The 15,023-nt window shown below is 42.7% G+C and overlaps 1 protein-coding gene across 3 annotated transcripts in view; it reads right to left on the reverse strand.

The window, feature by feature from the left end:
* SYCP2 (synaptonemal complex protein 2) overlaps window positions 1-15,023 on the reverse strand; it is a 551,324-nt gene that overhangs the window by 3,569 nt on the left and 532,732 nt on the right. For all 3 annotated transcript variants that reach the window (XM_077252835.1, XM_077252834.1, XM_077252836.1), the window contains one exon: window positions 3,234-3,290. In XM_077252835.1, coding sequence (XP_077108950.1) covers window positions 3,234-3,290 — 57 coding nt within the window. The remainder of the gene's footprint in view (window positions 1-3,233; window positions 3,291-15,023) is intronic.

The following is a 15,023-nucleotide window of genomic DNA, read 5'->3' on the forward strand; positions in this document are numbered from 1 at the left end:
CCAATTGTATGAAAGGGTTAAAAAACACACGCACACACACATACACGGGAGTGGGAAGAGAGTGGCCAAGTGCCAGAATTGGCGCATCTTACAGATGTGCCTTTTCTGGGGTGGCTGGGGGCAGATGTTTGTAGCCAGGGGGGGGGCAATAACCATGGACCCTCTCTAGGCTATTGATATCTGCAATCAGTCACTGGCTTTACCACTCTGGCGGAGAAAATTGCGCGGGAGCCCACGCCAATTTTTTCCGCCATTTAACCCTTTATTTTAGCAGCTACAGCACCCAAATTTTGCACATACACACTACTAACAGTAGTGTGGAATATGCAAAAAAAAGGGATATGAGATGGTTTACTGTATGTAAACCATGTCTCATATCCTGTCGGGTTTGGGAAGGAGAAATGAAAAGCCGGCAATTGAATTACCGGCTTTTCACATATATCGCACTGAAATAAATATAAATACAGAATATATATATATGTGTCTCAATGACATATATATATATATATATATGTATATATATATATATATACTGTATATATTTTTTAACGAACATTTGAGAACATAAATCCATTAGATGTCAGTTTTGCAAGCCTGCGAGAAAATATCGCAGTACGGATGCCATACGGATTACATACGGAGGATGCCATGCGCAAAATACGCTGACACACCCTGCCTACGGATGACATACGGACCACTATTTTGTGGACTTTTCTGCGTATTACGGCTGTATTACGGCCGTTAAAAACGGACCGTATTGTCTTACGCTGAGTGTGACGGCGGCCTTAGCGTAGCTTATGACTGGCTGGAACTCAGAAGCTAAGTCACAAGCTCTCAATGCAAGTCTATGAGATCCTGAACGAGGCTTAATGAAACACTGGAGAAGCCAGCAGGTCACAAACTGCAGGAGACGGACCGGAGCAGCAGTAGGGGACTAGGATTTTAAGCAACACTCCAGAGGGGAAATAAAAAAACCCGCTGGAGTGGTGCATTAATGCATATGATAAACATAAAGTTTAGGCATCTGTCCCTGTTAGGCCTAATTCACACCTCTGTGATTCACGTACATGTTCTGTCCACAGACAGAGTATATGCCCATTACAATCTATGGAGCTGTTCATACGTCCCTTTTTCTTGGGCTGATAGTCGGCAAAACAAAGAAAAACATTTCTGGATCAAACTCTACCATTCAAATGAATGGGCCTGTGATAAAAAAAAAAGACAGAACGTGTGCCTTTTATTTTTTTTTACTGCTTAATGGGTAGTCATTTTTTTTGTATACTTGAAAACATGCCGCACTAGTTGACACACAGACCAAAAAATGTATGAAAATTGAATCCTGCACACTGATGAAAAACCGTCATAAAAAAAAATTGACATCTGAATGAGACCAAAGATGTAATTCAAACAGACGAATAATTTCAATATATAATTACAAGCTTTCGAGACTACTCGGGTCTCTTCATCAGGCATAGACTATTACAAAATCCGAAGACTCACTATGTGTATATATATATATATATATATATATATATATATATATATATATATATATATATATATATATATATATACACTCACCGGCCACTTTATTAGGTACACCATGCTAGTAACGGGTTGGACCCCCTTTTGCCTTCAGAACTGCCTCAATTCTTCGTGGCATAGATTCAACAAGGTGCTGGAAGCATTCCTCAGAGATTTTGGTCCATATTGACATGATGGCATCACACAGTTGCCGCAGATTTGTCGGCTGCACATCCCAAAGATGCTCCATACAAGGCAGGATGGATCCATGCTTTCATGTTGTTTACGCCAAATTCTGACCCTACCATCCGAATGTCGCAGCAGAAATCGAGACTCATCAGACCAAGCAACGTTTTTCCAATCTTCTACTGTCCAATTTCGATGAGCTTGTACAAATTGTAGCCTCAGTTTCCTGTTCTTAGCTGAAAGGAGTGGTACCCGGTGTGGTCTTCTGCTGCTGTAGCCCATCTGCCTCAAAGTTCGACGCACTGTGCGTTCAGAGATGCTCTTAGGCCTACCTTGGTTGTAACGGGTGGCGATTTGAGTCACTGTTGCCTTTCTATCAGCTCGAACCAGTCTGCCCATTCTCCTCTGACCTCTGGCATCAACAAGGCATTTCCGCCCACAGAACTGCCGCTCACTGGATTTTTTTTCTTTTTCGGACCATTCTCTGTAAACCCTAGAGATGGTTGTGCGTGAAAATCCCAGTAGATCAGCAGTTTCTGAAATACTCAGACCAGCCCTTCTGGCACCAACAACCATGCCACGTTCAAAGGCACTCAAATCACCTTTCTTCCCCATACTGATGCTCGGTTTGAACTGCAGGAGATTGTCTTGACCATGTCTACATGCCTAAATGCACTGAGTTGCCGCCATGTGATTGGCTGATTAGAAATTAAGTGTTAACAAGAAGTTGGACAGGTGTACCTAATAAAGTGGCCGGTGAGTGTATATATATATATATATATATATATATATATATATATTAATATTAACTGCATTATTTCTGTGCTGTGTTGTGTATAAATATGTGATTCTTCAAACTTTGTATTAGTTTATGCCTGATGAAATGAGACCTGAGTAGTCTCGAAAGCTTGAAATTTGTTCCCATCTTTTCAGTTAGCCATTACAAGGTATCAACCACTGAGGACTCTCAATTCTAAATATTTTTCTATCTACTGGCTAAAACGGTACCAAGATATATATCTTTCATAATTTCAATATAGACTTCCAAAGAACAAAACAATAAAAGCTACCTGGTGCCCCCTAAAGGTATCGTGTGTATATGACACACAGAATTTTCTTAATTTTTGAAAAGCAGGACGACTGATGTGGGTGGTTGACCTAATGAATGCCATGTTTTTAGTATTACAATACAAGCATACATTGCTTGAGGACTGGTGGATATTTCCTTTGTATACGGTGTACATATTGTGTATGCTCACACTGGCGTAGATTCTCTCATGTCAGAGTTTGAGCCAAGTGTCATTTGAGTGTGATCAGATTCTCACACGAGAGAATCGCAGCACAGGTGTGGAGAAGATAGAGAACGTAATTTCTCCATCATCACTAAGCATACATCGGACTGCACTTGGGTGACATCTGAATAGACTTGAATGGTTGCGTGGTATTACATTATCGTATCGCACTTGGGCGTGTTATGCAGTAGTATGAGTGAACCGTAAGGAGAGAAATATTCAGACATTTACCATTTCTTTCAGAAGTCTATCTTGAACAGCTTTCATATTTTCCTTCATATTATGCATCTGTAGAAACAACAAAATTAATATAACCAGTATTATGTTATAAAATAGTATAGTCACTCCTTTTGACTTCTTTAAATCATAAAGGAATTAGGGGTGGTTGTTGTGGGTTTAGGAAATACAGCATTACAGCACAAAAAACTAAGGCCCCCTTCAAACGTCAGTGTCAGAGACACTCACACACGTAGACCCATTCAAATCTATGGGTTTATGCACATATCAGTGTTTTTTCACAGACCGTGTGCAAAACACATTGAAATGTGTTTTTTGGTGGCAGCACGGTCCGCAATCAAAAAATCAAAGTAATCCCCATCTGTTGCGGCTGCAGTGATGAGAGGTGACGTCATTAAGGCTATTGCCGGTCACAGGCAGCGCTTCTCAGCTCAGTGTGTTCTGGCTGGCGTGGTGGGCGGTCGCATCACTGATGTCTGCACTCATCACACCATCCGCAGAGTTTGGGATCGTCGTGGGACCTCAGCATTATGGATTAATGGCGGACAGGTGTCATTACTTTGATTTCTAAGGCTAGGTTCACATTGCGTTATGGCTGTACGTTAAACGGACTACATTACACCGCGGTGTAACGTAGTCCGTTAACGCCGCCATTGAAAGCAATGTCGGACGCATCGCTAGCGCACGGACCCGAGACGTGGGCTGCAGCGTTTCCGGGTCTGTCACTGCTAGCGCAGATGGAGCTAGCAGATGCTCCATCTGCGCTACCGCTGTGCCAAAGTCGGCACTTGCGTTAGCGCACTCCGTTAGCGTATGCGCTGAACGGACTGCACTAAAAAAATGTGAACCTAGCCTAATTTTTACTGGCTGTGGCCAAGAATATTTATAACGGCTCAGAAACCTGGCAAATCCTCGCAGCTCACAGTGCAGAGTGAGCGCAGACTTCTCAATTTGGATCGGACAAACCCTTGAAGGACTGGGAGATTTGTCATATTTGCACTTTCGTTTTATCCTGCTGTATTGCAAGAGTCACAACTTTTTTATTTTTCCATTGACATGGCCGTGTGAGGGCTTATTTTTGAGGGACGAGTTGTACTTTTGAATGATACCATTCATTTTATCATATGACGTACTGGAAAGTAGGAAAAAGTGCAGCAAAATAACCAAAAAAAATGCAATTCTGCAATTGTTATTTGGGTTTTTTATTCACAGCTTTGATTTTACAGTAAAACTGACCCACAATCTGATTCTTCAGGTCAGTACCATTATGCAGATACCAAACATTCATAGTTTTTGTTTTATTTAAGTACTGTTATAAAAAAAACAAAAAACAATTTCTGATTATGTTGCCTATTTCCGACAGCCAAAACTATTTCATTTTTGGGATATGGGGTTGTGTGAAGGCTTGGCCCCGGAACGATGTTTTTATTGATATTGTTTTGGGGTAGATATGATGTTTTGATTGCCTGTTATTTTATTTTCTGTTGTTACAAACTGCAATTCTGGAGTTTGGATTTTTTTTCCTCATTACGCTGTTTACCGATTTGATTAATTTATTCTATATTTTGATAGATTGGACTTTCACGAACACAGTGAAACCAAATATATGTATATTTTTTATTCTTTAATTTTAATGGGGGAAAAGGGGGGTGATTTTAACGTTTATATTTTTTTCAAACCATGCTTTTAACTTTTCACAGTATTTGTTGGTCCCATTGGTATACATGAATCTGTGATCATCTGAATATACAGTGGGGGAAATAAGTATTTGATACACTGTCGATTTTGCAAGTTTTCCCATCTACAAAGAATGCAAGAGGTCTGTAATTTTTATTGTTATATAGTTTTATAGTTCTAGGCTGATTCTGGACCTAAGTCAGAATCATCCTTACCCCTTAAGGTAAGATCTCGCATCGAGCTCCAGACCGAGGAAGATTCACAATCATCTCGTTTCTTCCATTTTCTAATAATTGCGTCAACAGTTGATGCTTTTGCACCAAGCTGCTTGCTTATTGTAATGAAGAACACCCCAACCTTGAGCAGGTCTACAACTTTGTTCTTGGTGTCCTTAGACAGCTCTTTGGTCTTGGCCAAGGTGGAGAGGTTGGAGTGTGATTGATTGTGTGGACAGGTGTCTTTTATACAAGTAACAAGTTCAAATAGATGCAATTATTACACGTAATGAGTGCAGAGTAGGAGGGCTTCTTAAAGAAAAACTAACAGGTCTGTGAGAGCCAGAATTCTTGCTGGTTGGTAAGTGATCAAATACTTATTTCATGCAATAAAATGCAATTCAATTATTTAAAAATTGTACAATGTGATTTTCAGTTTTTTTTTATTTTTAGATCCTGGCTGTCACAGTTAAAGTGTACCTATGATAAAAAATATAGACCTCTCCATTCTTTGTAGGTGGGAAAACTTGCAAAATCAGCAGTGTATGCAATACTTATTTTCTCCACTGTAGCAGAAATCTCGGTCTCCTATGTGCGCCAGCCACGGGCTGGCTTTCATGGGACTACCATGATGACAGACACAGGGGTCTTCAGCAGACTCCTCACTGCCATGGTAATACATTGGCGTCCCGAGATCAAGCTGCGGGAGCACCCATGAGGGGATAGAAGGGCTCACCCACCAGCCAGCCAGCACACTGATAATACCACTATCACAGATTGACAGCGGCATTTAACATGTTAACAGCCACTGGTGGAGCACCGCTCTACTCATGGCAATTAGAGTCAGGTGATGGCTAAAAAGGGCCAATATAAGTTTATTGATGCGTGAAAAATGTATTTAACATTGCAAAGTATACGAGAGGCATATTGGCTCAGTGGCTAGCACTGTAGCCTTGCAGCACTGGGGTCGTGGGTTGAAATCCCACCAAGGACGAAATCTGCAAGGAACTTGTATGTTCTCCCTGTATTCACCTGGGTTCCTCCCAAACGCCAAAGGGAAAAAACTGCTAGGGATCTAGATTGTCAACCCCAATGGGGACAGTGACGATAACATTTGGAAAGCGCTGTGGAATTAATGGCACTATGTAAGTGAATAAAATAATTTATTTATTTGTCCATCTGTGCAAAACACTGATGACGTACTGATGGTAAAAACGGACACACGAATGACACTGGTACCATTTTTTTTCCACATATGTGTTTAAATACGGATGTGTGAATAGGGGCTTAGGTTTGGAGTTTTGTAAGCTCTTTGAATGAGATAACCTTTGTGCTTCAAACACAGATAGTTTGGTGGTAAATCCCATAATTTCAGACAGGAGACCCACGTCCCTTTTTCAGTTTGTCTTTGTCTGCATAAGAAACTTGCTTAACCCCTTCATGACCCAGCCTATTTTGACCTTAATGACCTGGCCGTTTTGTGCAATTCTGACCAGTGTCCCTTTATGAGGTAATAACTCAGGAACGCTTCAACGGATCCTAGCGGTTCTGAGACTGTTTTTTCGTGACATATTGGGATTCATGATAGTGGTATATTTAGGTCGATAATTTTTGCGTTTATTTGTGAAAAAAAATGCAAATTTGGCTAATATTTTGAAATTTTGAATTTTTATTCTGTTAAACAAGAGAGTTATGTGACACAAAATAGTTAATAAATAACATTACTCACATGTCTACATCAGCACAATTTTGTAAACAAAATATTTTTTTGCTAGGAAGTTATAAGGGTTAAAATTTGACCAGCAATTTCTCATTTTTACAACGAAATTTACAAAACCATTTTTTTCAGGGACCACCTCACATTTGATGTCAGTTTGAGGGGTCTATATGGCTGAAAATACCCAAAAGTGACACCATTCTAAAAACTGCACCCCTCAAGGTACTCAAAACCACATTCAAGAAGTTTATTAACCCTTCAGGGGCTTCACATCAGCAGAAGCAACATGGAAGGAAAAAATGAACATTTAACTTTTTAGTCACAAAAATGATCTTTTAGCAACAATTCTTTTATTTTCCCAAGAGTAAAAAGAGAAACTGGACCCCAAAAGTTATTGCACAATTTGTCCTGAGTACGCAGATACCCCATATGTGGGGGGGGAACCACTGTTTGGGCGCACGACAAGGCTCGGAAGGGAAGGAGAACCATTTGACTTTTTGAATGAAAAATTGGTTCCAATCTTTAGCGGACACCATGTCGCGTTTGGGGAGCCCCTGTGTGCCTAAACATTGGAACTCCCCCACAACTGACCCCATTTTGGAAACTAGACCCCCCAAGGAGCTCATCTAGATGCATAGTGAGCACTTTGAACCCCCAGGTGCTTCACAAATTGATCCGTAAAAATGAAAAAGTACTTTTTTTTCACAAAAAAATTATTTTATCCTCAATTTTTTCACTTTCACATGGGCAACAGGATAAAATGGATCCTAAAATGTGTTGGGCAATTGCTCCTGAGTACACCGATACCTCACATGTGGGGATAAACCACTGTTTGGGCACACGGCAGGGCTCGGAAGGGAAGGAGCGCCATTTTACTTTTGAATGAAAAATTAGCTCCAATCGCTAGCGGACACCATGTCGCGTTTGGAGAGCCCCTGTGTGCCTAAACATTGGAGCTCTTCCACATGTGACCCCATTTTGGAAACTAGACCCCCCAAGGAGCTCATCTAGATGCATAGTGAGCACTTTGAACCCCAAGGTGCTTCACAAATTGATCCGTAAAAATGAAAAAGTACTTTTTTTCACAAAAAATTTCTTTTATCCTCAATTTTTTCATTTTCACATGGGCAACAGGATAAAATGGATCCTAAAATGTGTTGGGCAATTGCTCCTGACTACACTGATACCTCACATGTGGGGGTAAACCACTGTTTGGGCACACGGCAGGGCTCAGAAAGGAAGGAGCGCCATTTGACTTTTTGAATGAAAAATTAGCTCCAATCGTTAGCGGACACCATGTCGCGTTTGGAGAGCCCCTGTGTGCCTAAACATTGGAGCTCCCCCACATGTGACCCCATTTTGGAAACTAGACCTCCCATGGAACTAATCTAGATGTGCGGTGACCACTTTAAACCCCCAAGTGCTTCACAGAAGTTTATAACGCAGAGCTGTGAAAATTAAAAATCATTTTTCTTTCCTCAAAAATTATTATTTAGCCCGCAATTTTTTATTTTCACAAGAGTAACAGGAGAAACTGGACCCCAAAAGTTGTTGTCCAGTTTATCCTGTCGCTGATACCCCATATGTGGGGGTAAACCACTGCTTGGGCACACGTCGAGGCTCGGAAGGGAAGTAGTGACTATTGAAATGCAGACTTTGATGGAATGGTCCGCGCGTCATGTTGCGTTTGCAGAGCCCCTGATGTGCCTAAACAGTAGAAACCCCCCACAAGTGACCCCATTCTGGAAACTAGATCCCCCAAGGCACTTATCTAGATATATGGTGAGCACTTTGACCCCCAAAGTGCCTCGCAAAAGTTTACAACGCAGAGCCGTGAAAATAAAAAATAATTTTTCTTTCCTCTAAAATTATGTTTTAGCAAGCAATTTTTTAGTTTCACAAGGGTAGCAGGAGAAATTGGACCCCAAAAGTTGTTGTCCAGTTTGTCGTGAGTACACTGATACCCCATAAGTGGGGGGGGGAACCACTGTTTGGGCACACGTCGGAGCTCGGAAGGGAAGTAGTGACGTTTTGGAATGCAGACTTTGATGGAATGGTCTGCGGGCGTCACGTTGCGTTTGCAGAGCCCCTGATGTGCCTAAACAGTAGAAACTCCCCACAAGAGACCCCATTTTGGAAACTAGACCCTCCACGGAACTTATCTAGATATGTGGTGAGCACTTTGAACCCCCAAGTGCTTCACTGAAGTTTACAACGCAGAGCCGTGAAAATAAAAAATCATTTTTCTTTCCTCAAAAATGATGTTTAGCAAGCAATTTTTTAGTTTCACAAGGGTAACAGGATAAATTGGACCCCAATAGTTGTTGCCCAGCTTGTCCTGAGTACGCTGATACCCCATATGTGTGGGCAAACCACTGTTTGGGCACACGTTGGGGCTCGGAAGGGAAGTAGTGACTTTTGAAATTCAGAATTTGATGGAATGGTCTGCGGGCTTCACGTTGCGTTTGCAGAGCCCCTGATGTGCCTAAACAGTAGAAACTCCCCACAAGTGACCACATTTTGGAAACTAGACCCTCCAAGGAACTTCTCTAGATGTGTGTTGAGCACTTTGAACCCCCAAGTGCTTCACAGAAGTTTATGACGCAGAGCCGTGAAAATAAAAAAAATTTTTTCATTGCTCTAAAATTATGTTTTAGCAAGCAATTTTTTATTTTTGCAAGGGTAACAGGAGAAATTGGACCCCAATAACTGTTGCCCAGTTTGTCCTGAGTATGCGGTTACCCCATATGTGGGGGTAAACCACTGATTGGGCGCATGTCGGGGCTCGGAAGGGAGGGAGCACCATTTGACTTTTTGAACGCAAGAATGGCTGGAATCAATGGTGGCGCCATGTTGCGTTTGGAGACCCCTGATGTGCCTAAAAAGTGGAAGCCCCTCAATTCTAACTCCAACACTCACCCCAACATCCCTAACCCTAATCCCAACTCTAGCCATAACCCTAATCACAACCCTAACCCCAACACACCCCTAACCACAACCCTAACCCCGACACACCCATAACCCTAATCCCAACCCTAATCCTAACCCTAATCCCAACCCTAACCCTAATCCCAACCCTAACCACAACCCTAACCCCAACACACCCCTAACCCTAACCATAACCCTAACCACAGGCCTAATCTTAACCCTATTTCCAATCCTAGCTATGTGCCCACGTTGCGGATTCGTGTGAGATTTTTCTGCACCATTTTTGAAAAATCTGCAGGTAAAAGGCACTGCGTTTTACCTGCGGATTTACGGCGGATTTCCAGTGTTTTTTTGTGCGGATTTCAGCTGTGGATTCCTATTGAAGAACAGGTGTAAAACGCTGCGGAATCCGCACAAAGAATTGACATGCTGTGGAAAATACAACACAGCGTTTCCGAGTGGTATTTTCCGCACCATGGGCACAGCGGATTTGGTTATCCATAGGTTTACATGGTACTGTAAACCTGATGGAAAACTGCTACGAATCCGCAGCGGCCAATCCGCAGCTAACTCCGCACCGTGTGCACATAGCCTAATTCTAACCCTAACCCTAAACCTAGCCCTAACCCTAGCCCTAACCCTAATGCTAACCCTAGTGCAGAAAAAAAAAAAATATTTTCTTTATTTTATTATTGTCCCTACCTATGGGGGTGATAAAGGGGGGGGTTCATTTACTATTTTTTTATTTTGATCATTGTGATAAGTTTATCACAGTGATCAAAATATACCCCGGAACTAATCTGCTGGCCGGCAGATTGGGCGGGCGCACTGCGCCCGCCATTTTGGAAGATGGCAGCGCCCATGGAGAAGACGGACGGACTCCGGGAGGCTCGGTAAGTATGAGGGGGGGGATTGGAACACGGGGGGGGGGGGGGGGGGATCGGAGCATGGGGGGAGCGGGCAGGAGAACGGGGGAGCGGACAGGCGGACGGAGGGGACCACAGGACAGATCGGAGGACAGGGGAGGCGATCGGTGGTTGTGGGGGGGGGGGGGGCACATCAGGGTTTCCAGCCATGGCCGATGATATTGCAGCGTCGGCCATGGCTGGATTGTAATATTTCACCACTTTTTATAGGTGAAATATTACGAATTGCTCTGATTGGCTGTTGCACTTTCAACAGCGAATCAGAGCAATCGTAGCCACGAGGGGGTGAAGCCACCCCCCCTGGGCTGAAGTACCACTCCCCCTGTCCCTGCATCGGGTGAAATTGGAGTTAACCCTTTCACCCGATCTGCAGGGACGCGATCATTCCATGATGCCACATAGGCGTCACAGGTCGAATTGGCACCGACTTTCATGACGCCTACGTGGCGTCACAGGTCGGGAAGGGGTTAAAGCAAACCTGTCAGCAGGACTTTACCAAGTAAACTACAGGCATGTCAGGTTGGCACTGTTATACTGATTCAAATGATACCCGGGGAGAAGAAATCCGCCTTGTGGTTCTTGTGCAATCAGTGTTAGAAGTTTTCAGTTAATGAGATGCTTGTCCCCTGTAAACAATCAAAAATAATACACAGGCATATACTCTCCTGTCCGTCGTAGTCCACGTAATCCAGAGTGCCCCACGGCAATTTCACTTGTAGAACAGTCACAGTGGGAGATGTGACTGGTCTAACCGGCAGCCGGCGATACACTGAGAGGAGCGTCATAGCTTCCGTAGTGTATAGCGCTGAGCTGCCATGAGAGAGGTCACACGAGTTCATCAGCTGATGAGCTCCGGAGATCTCACGGCACCACCCGTGTGAGAACTTTCTCACGCAGCGGTGGTGCCATAAGTGAGATCATCAGGGTTCATCAGTTGATGAACTCCAGTGAACTTTCTCACTGCAGTTTAGTGCTACACACTGCAGGAGTGATTACATGCTCCTGTGTCAGTGTGTAGCCAGCTGTCCTTGACAGCATTCACATTAGTGACTGCTCTCATAGTCATGAGGATCGTCGTGGGACATTATGGATTATTATCTTCTCGGCGGACAGGTGAATAATATTGTTACTATTTTAATTTATTTACAGGAGACGTTGGCTTCAGTGGATTGGGCGATTACGTGAGAATAGTTTAATTTAGGAGTCTGTGTCATTATTTAAATTAAAGGACTTTATTCTGGTGGTTTTTTTTTTATATCACTATAGGGTTAGTAATGGGGGCTTTTAGACACATCTCCATTACTAACCTCTGGACTTGATGTCACCTGACAATACAAAGGTGACATCAACTCCCCCTTTTTTGCGTGGCAATCTGATGCTTTTATTGATATGATTTTGTAGTACAAATAACGTTTTGATAGTTTCCTATTGTATTTTCTGGAGATTCAATTTTTTTTCCCCTCTTTACAGGGTTTACCGATTGGTTTAATTAGATTTATATTTGGATAAATGGGACTGGAAGTTTTCAAACAGAAGCTGGACAGACATCCGTCTGAGATGGTTTATTTAGTCCTGCATTGCAACGAGAGCAATGGAATGAAACTGAAAGGGAGAAGATACAGATTAGATATTAGAAAAAAACTTTTTGACAGTGATCAATGAGTGGAACAGGCTGCCACAGGAGGTGGTGAGTTCTCTTTCAATGGAAGTCTTCAAGCTAAAACTGGACAGTCATCTGTCTGAGTTGGTTTAGTGAATCCTACATTGAGCAGGGGGTTGGACACAATGACCCTTGAGGTCCCTTCCAACTCTAATATTCTATGACTGTTACTGATGTAGCAATACCTCTTATGTTTATTTTTTTTAATGGATGAAAAAGGAAGGGGTGATTTTAATATTTTTTTCTATATTTTTTAATGTTATTTTTTTAGTCCTTGAATCTGCAAATGGCCCAATCAGTTGTCCTTTATACTTCAATACCACAGTATCCATATCAATAGTTCTAGAAACATTTTATAAAGTCAATTTACTAAAAGGCCGAAGACCACGTCAACCCAAGGTTTTTCATTTTTCCTTTTTGTTTGCTGCTAATTTTGCTCCAAATTGCACACCACATGCTCCTGATTAACAATGATACATTCTTTCACAGGTTTATGAAAAGAGTTGTCTAATTTAACTTAAACTTGAACCCGTTCCTGAACCCAATAGAAGTCAATGGGGACCCGAACTTCAGTGCTTTAAAATGGCTGTAAAATGGTCATTGTCAGGGCTATGGGGCTGCAAAAGGAAGCCAAATGGGGGTTAAGATCAGGTCAATTTCCCTGCATACAAATGTGGATAGGGAAATTATTTAAAATATGACAAATTAAAAAAAAAAAAAGAAAAAAAATTATATCTTGAACCAGGAGGTAGAGGTCCAAGTGGAGGAGGAGATGGATGTGGCAGTTGTTTTAGTTAGGGAACAGATTTAAAAGAACATAGAATAAGAAAAAAAATAACAATGTAGAACCAGGTGGCACAGGTCCAAGTGGAGGAGGAGGTTGAGGTGTAGGTGGATGTGGCGTAGGAGGTAGCCAACACTAGTTTTAGATTTTTTGGGGTGGGCGGGTGTCGGACTCTGAAAACAGGCAGTGTACTAATCTCCTGGCCGCTGTGTGTAGACCGGCCGTGTAATACTCTGCACTTTTTTGGGTTGAAACCAATGAAGAAAGCATCAAATAGGGGACGTGGCTGTGTTGTTGCTGGTGGTGGTGTAGCTGTTGTAGGGAGAGAGAGGACGTGGTAGATCTGTGCCAGCTACCAGCGGCTGTGGAGTCCATTTTGGTGAAGTCGGTATGAATGGACAGAGTACGACTCCGAAAATATCCAATAAATTGGGTACAGTAGTTCATGCACTATGTGCTTTAAGTTTTTTGAATAAGAATTTGGGAAAGTTATGGAATGTCCTATAAATGTCTGTTCTGTTCCTGATCTAAGGATCTAGGCTTGTAGTTAAGATGAATCTGTGCTGCATTTTATGTACATGCTCAGTAGTCAGGCAGGGCTGAGGAGTCCGGATCGTGTAGTCAGGAGTCAGGGAAATTGAAGACTTGTAGGTTTGGCTTACAGACTCCACAGTCCTGCCTGCTATGTGTCCAAATGAAACACCTTCCTTTGTTGCATGCAGGTGTCAGGATGTTCTGCGTAATTTCGAGTACTGCTGAATGCAAAGTCAGGCCAGAACAAGTAGAAGTGGTTTTAGATTGGTTGGCTGAGAGTGCCTTCAGTTCCTTTGCTTGGTGTTCCACATGATCCCTGCTGAAAGCGCAGATTTTTTTACATGCGGACCATGGACATCTGTCTTCCACCTCACCCCCTTGCAAATCACGCAAGCAGTCTGAGCCCCAAGTCATGCAGCAGTCACTTCTGCTTTTTGATGAATCTGCTAGCTGTGGTTCCGTGGGCCATCCACCTGGACTTGGCCAACAATTGGAAGAAATCGAGTTCACTGATGCCCAACCACTTCTTCGGTTGGAGAATGAGTATGTGAGATGAGTAGTACAAATGGTCAGCGGACCACTGCAGCACCTCTCTGACAATAATGAAACACAGGTGCCAACTGCTGCAGCTTTCTGTTTGTGGTCTGTCAAGGTTTTTAGGGGTGATGATTTGGTGGAACATCATGAGTATTATTATTATTATTATTTGATTCATTGATGGTGCTGTACATAGAGTAGAGGTTACATGCAAAACACAAATAGAAATTACAATGAACAAATTAATAGTGCCAGACAGGTACAGAGGGGTGAGGACCCTGCCCTTGCAACCTAACATTTTACAGGGTAATTGGGAAGTGGACAGTAGGTTCGGGGGCTGGAGCAGCTCTGGTGTTGGTGAGGTGGCAGTAAGCTGTTCTGAAGATTTGGGTATTCAAGATCTGCTTGAAATTTCAGAATGTAGGGAATAATCGGATGTGTTGGGACACAGAATTTTACAGAATGGGGGATACTTGGGATAAGTCTTGCAGGCGAGAGGATGAGGAAAGTATGCTTGTAGATGAGAAAAGGAGGTCTTAGGAGGACTGGAAATAACGTGGTGGGAGATATCGTGAGGGTAGTTCAGATATTTATGGGGGAGACAGATTATGGACGGCTTTGTAGTTCAGTGTTAGCAGCTTAAAGTGGATACGTTGTGGATCTGGGTGATAATGAAGGGATTAGCAGAGGGGAGAAAAGAAGTAGCGAGGACAGAAGTGGATTAGTAGGGCAGCAAAGTTAATAGAATCATAGAATGTTAGAGTTGGAGGGGACCTCAAGGGTCATCGTGTCCAACCCCCTGCTCA

Source organism: Ranitomeya variabilis, chromosome 4 (assembly GCF_051348905.1).
Source record: "Ranitomeya variabilis isolate aRanVar5 chromosome 4, aRanVar5.hap1, whole genome shotgun sequence".
Taxonomy (NCBI): domain Eukaryota; kingdom Metazoa; phylum Chordata; class Amphibia; order Anura; family Dendrobatidae; genus Ranitomeya; species Ranitomeya variabilis.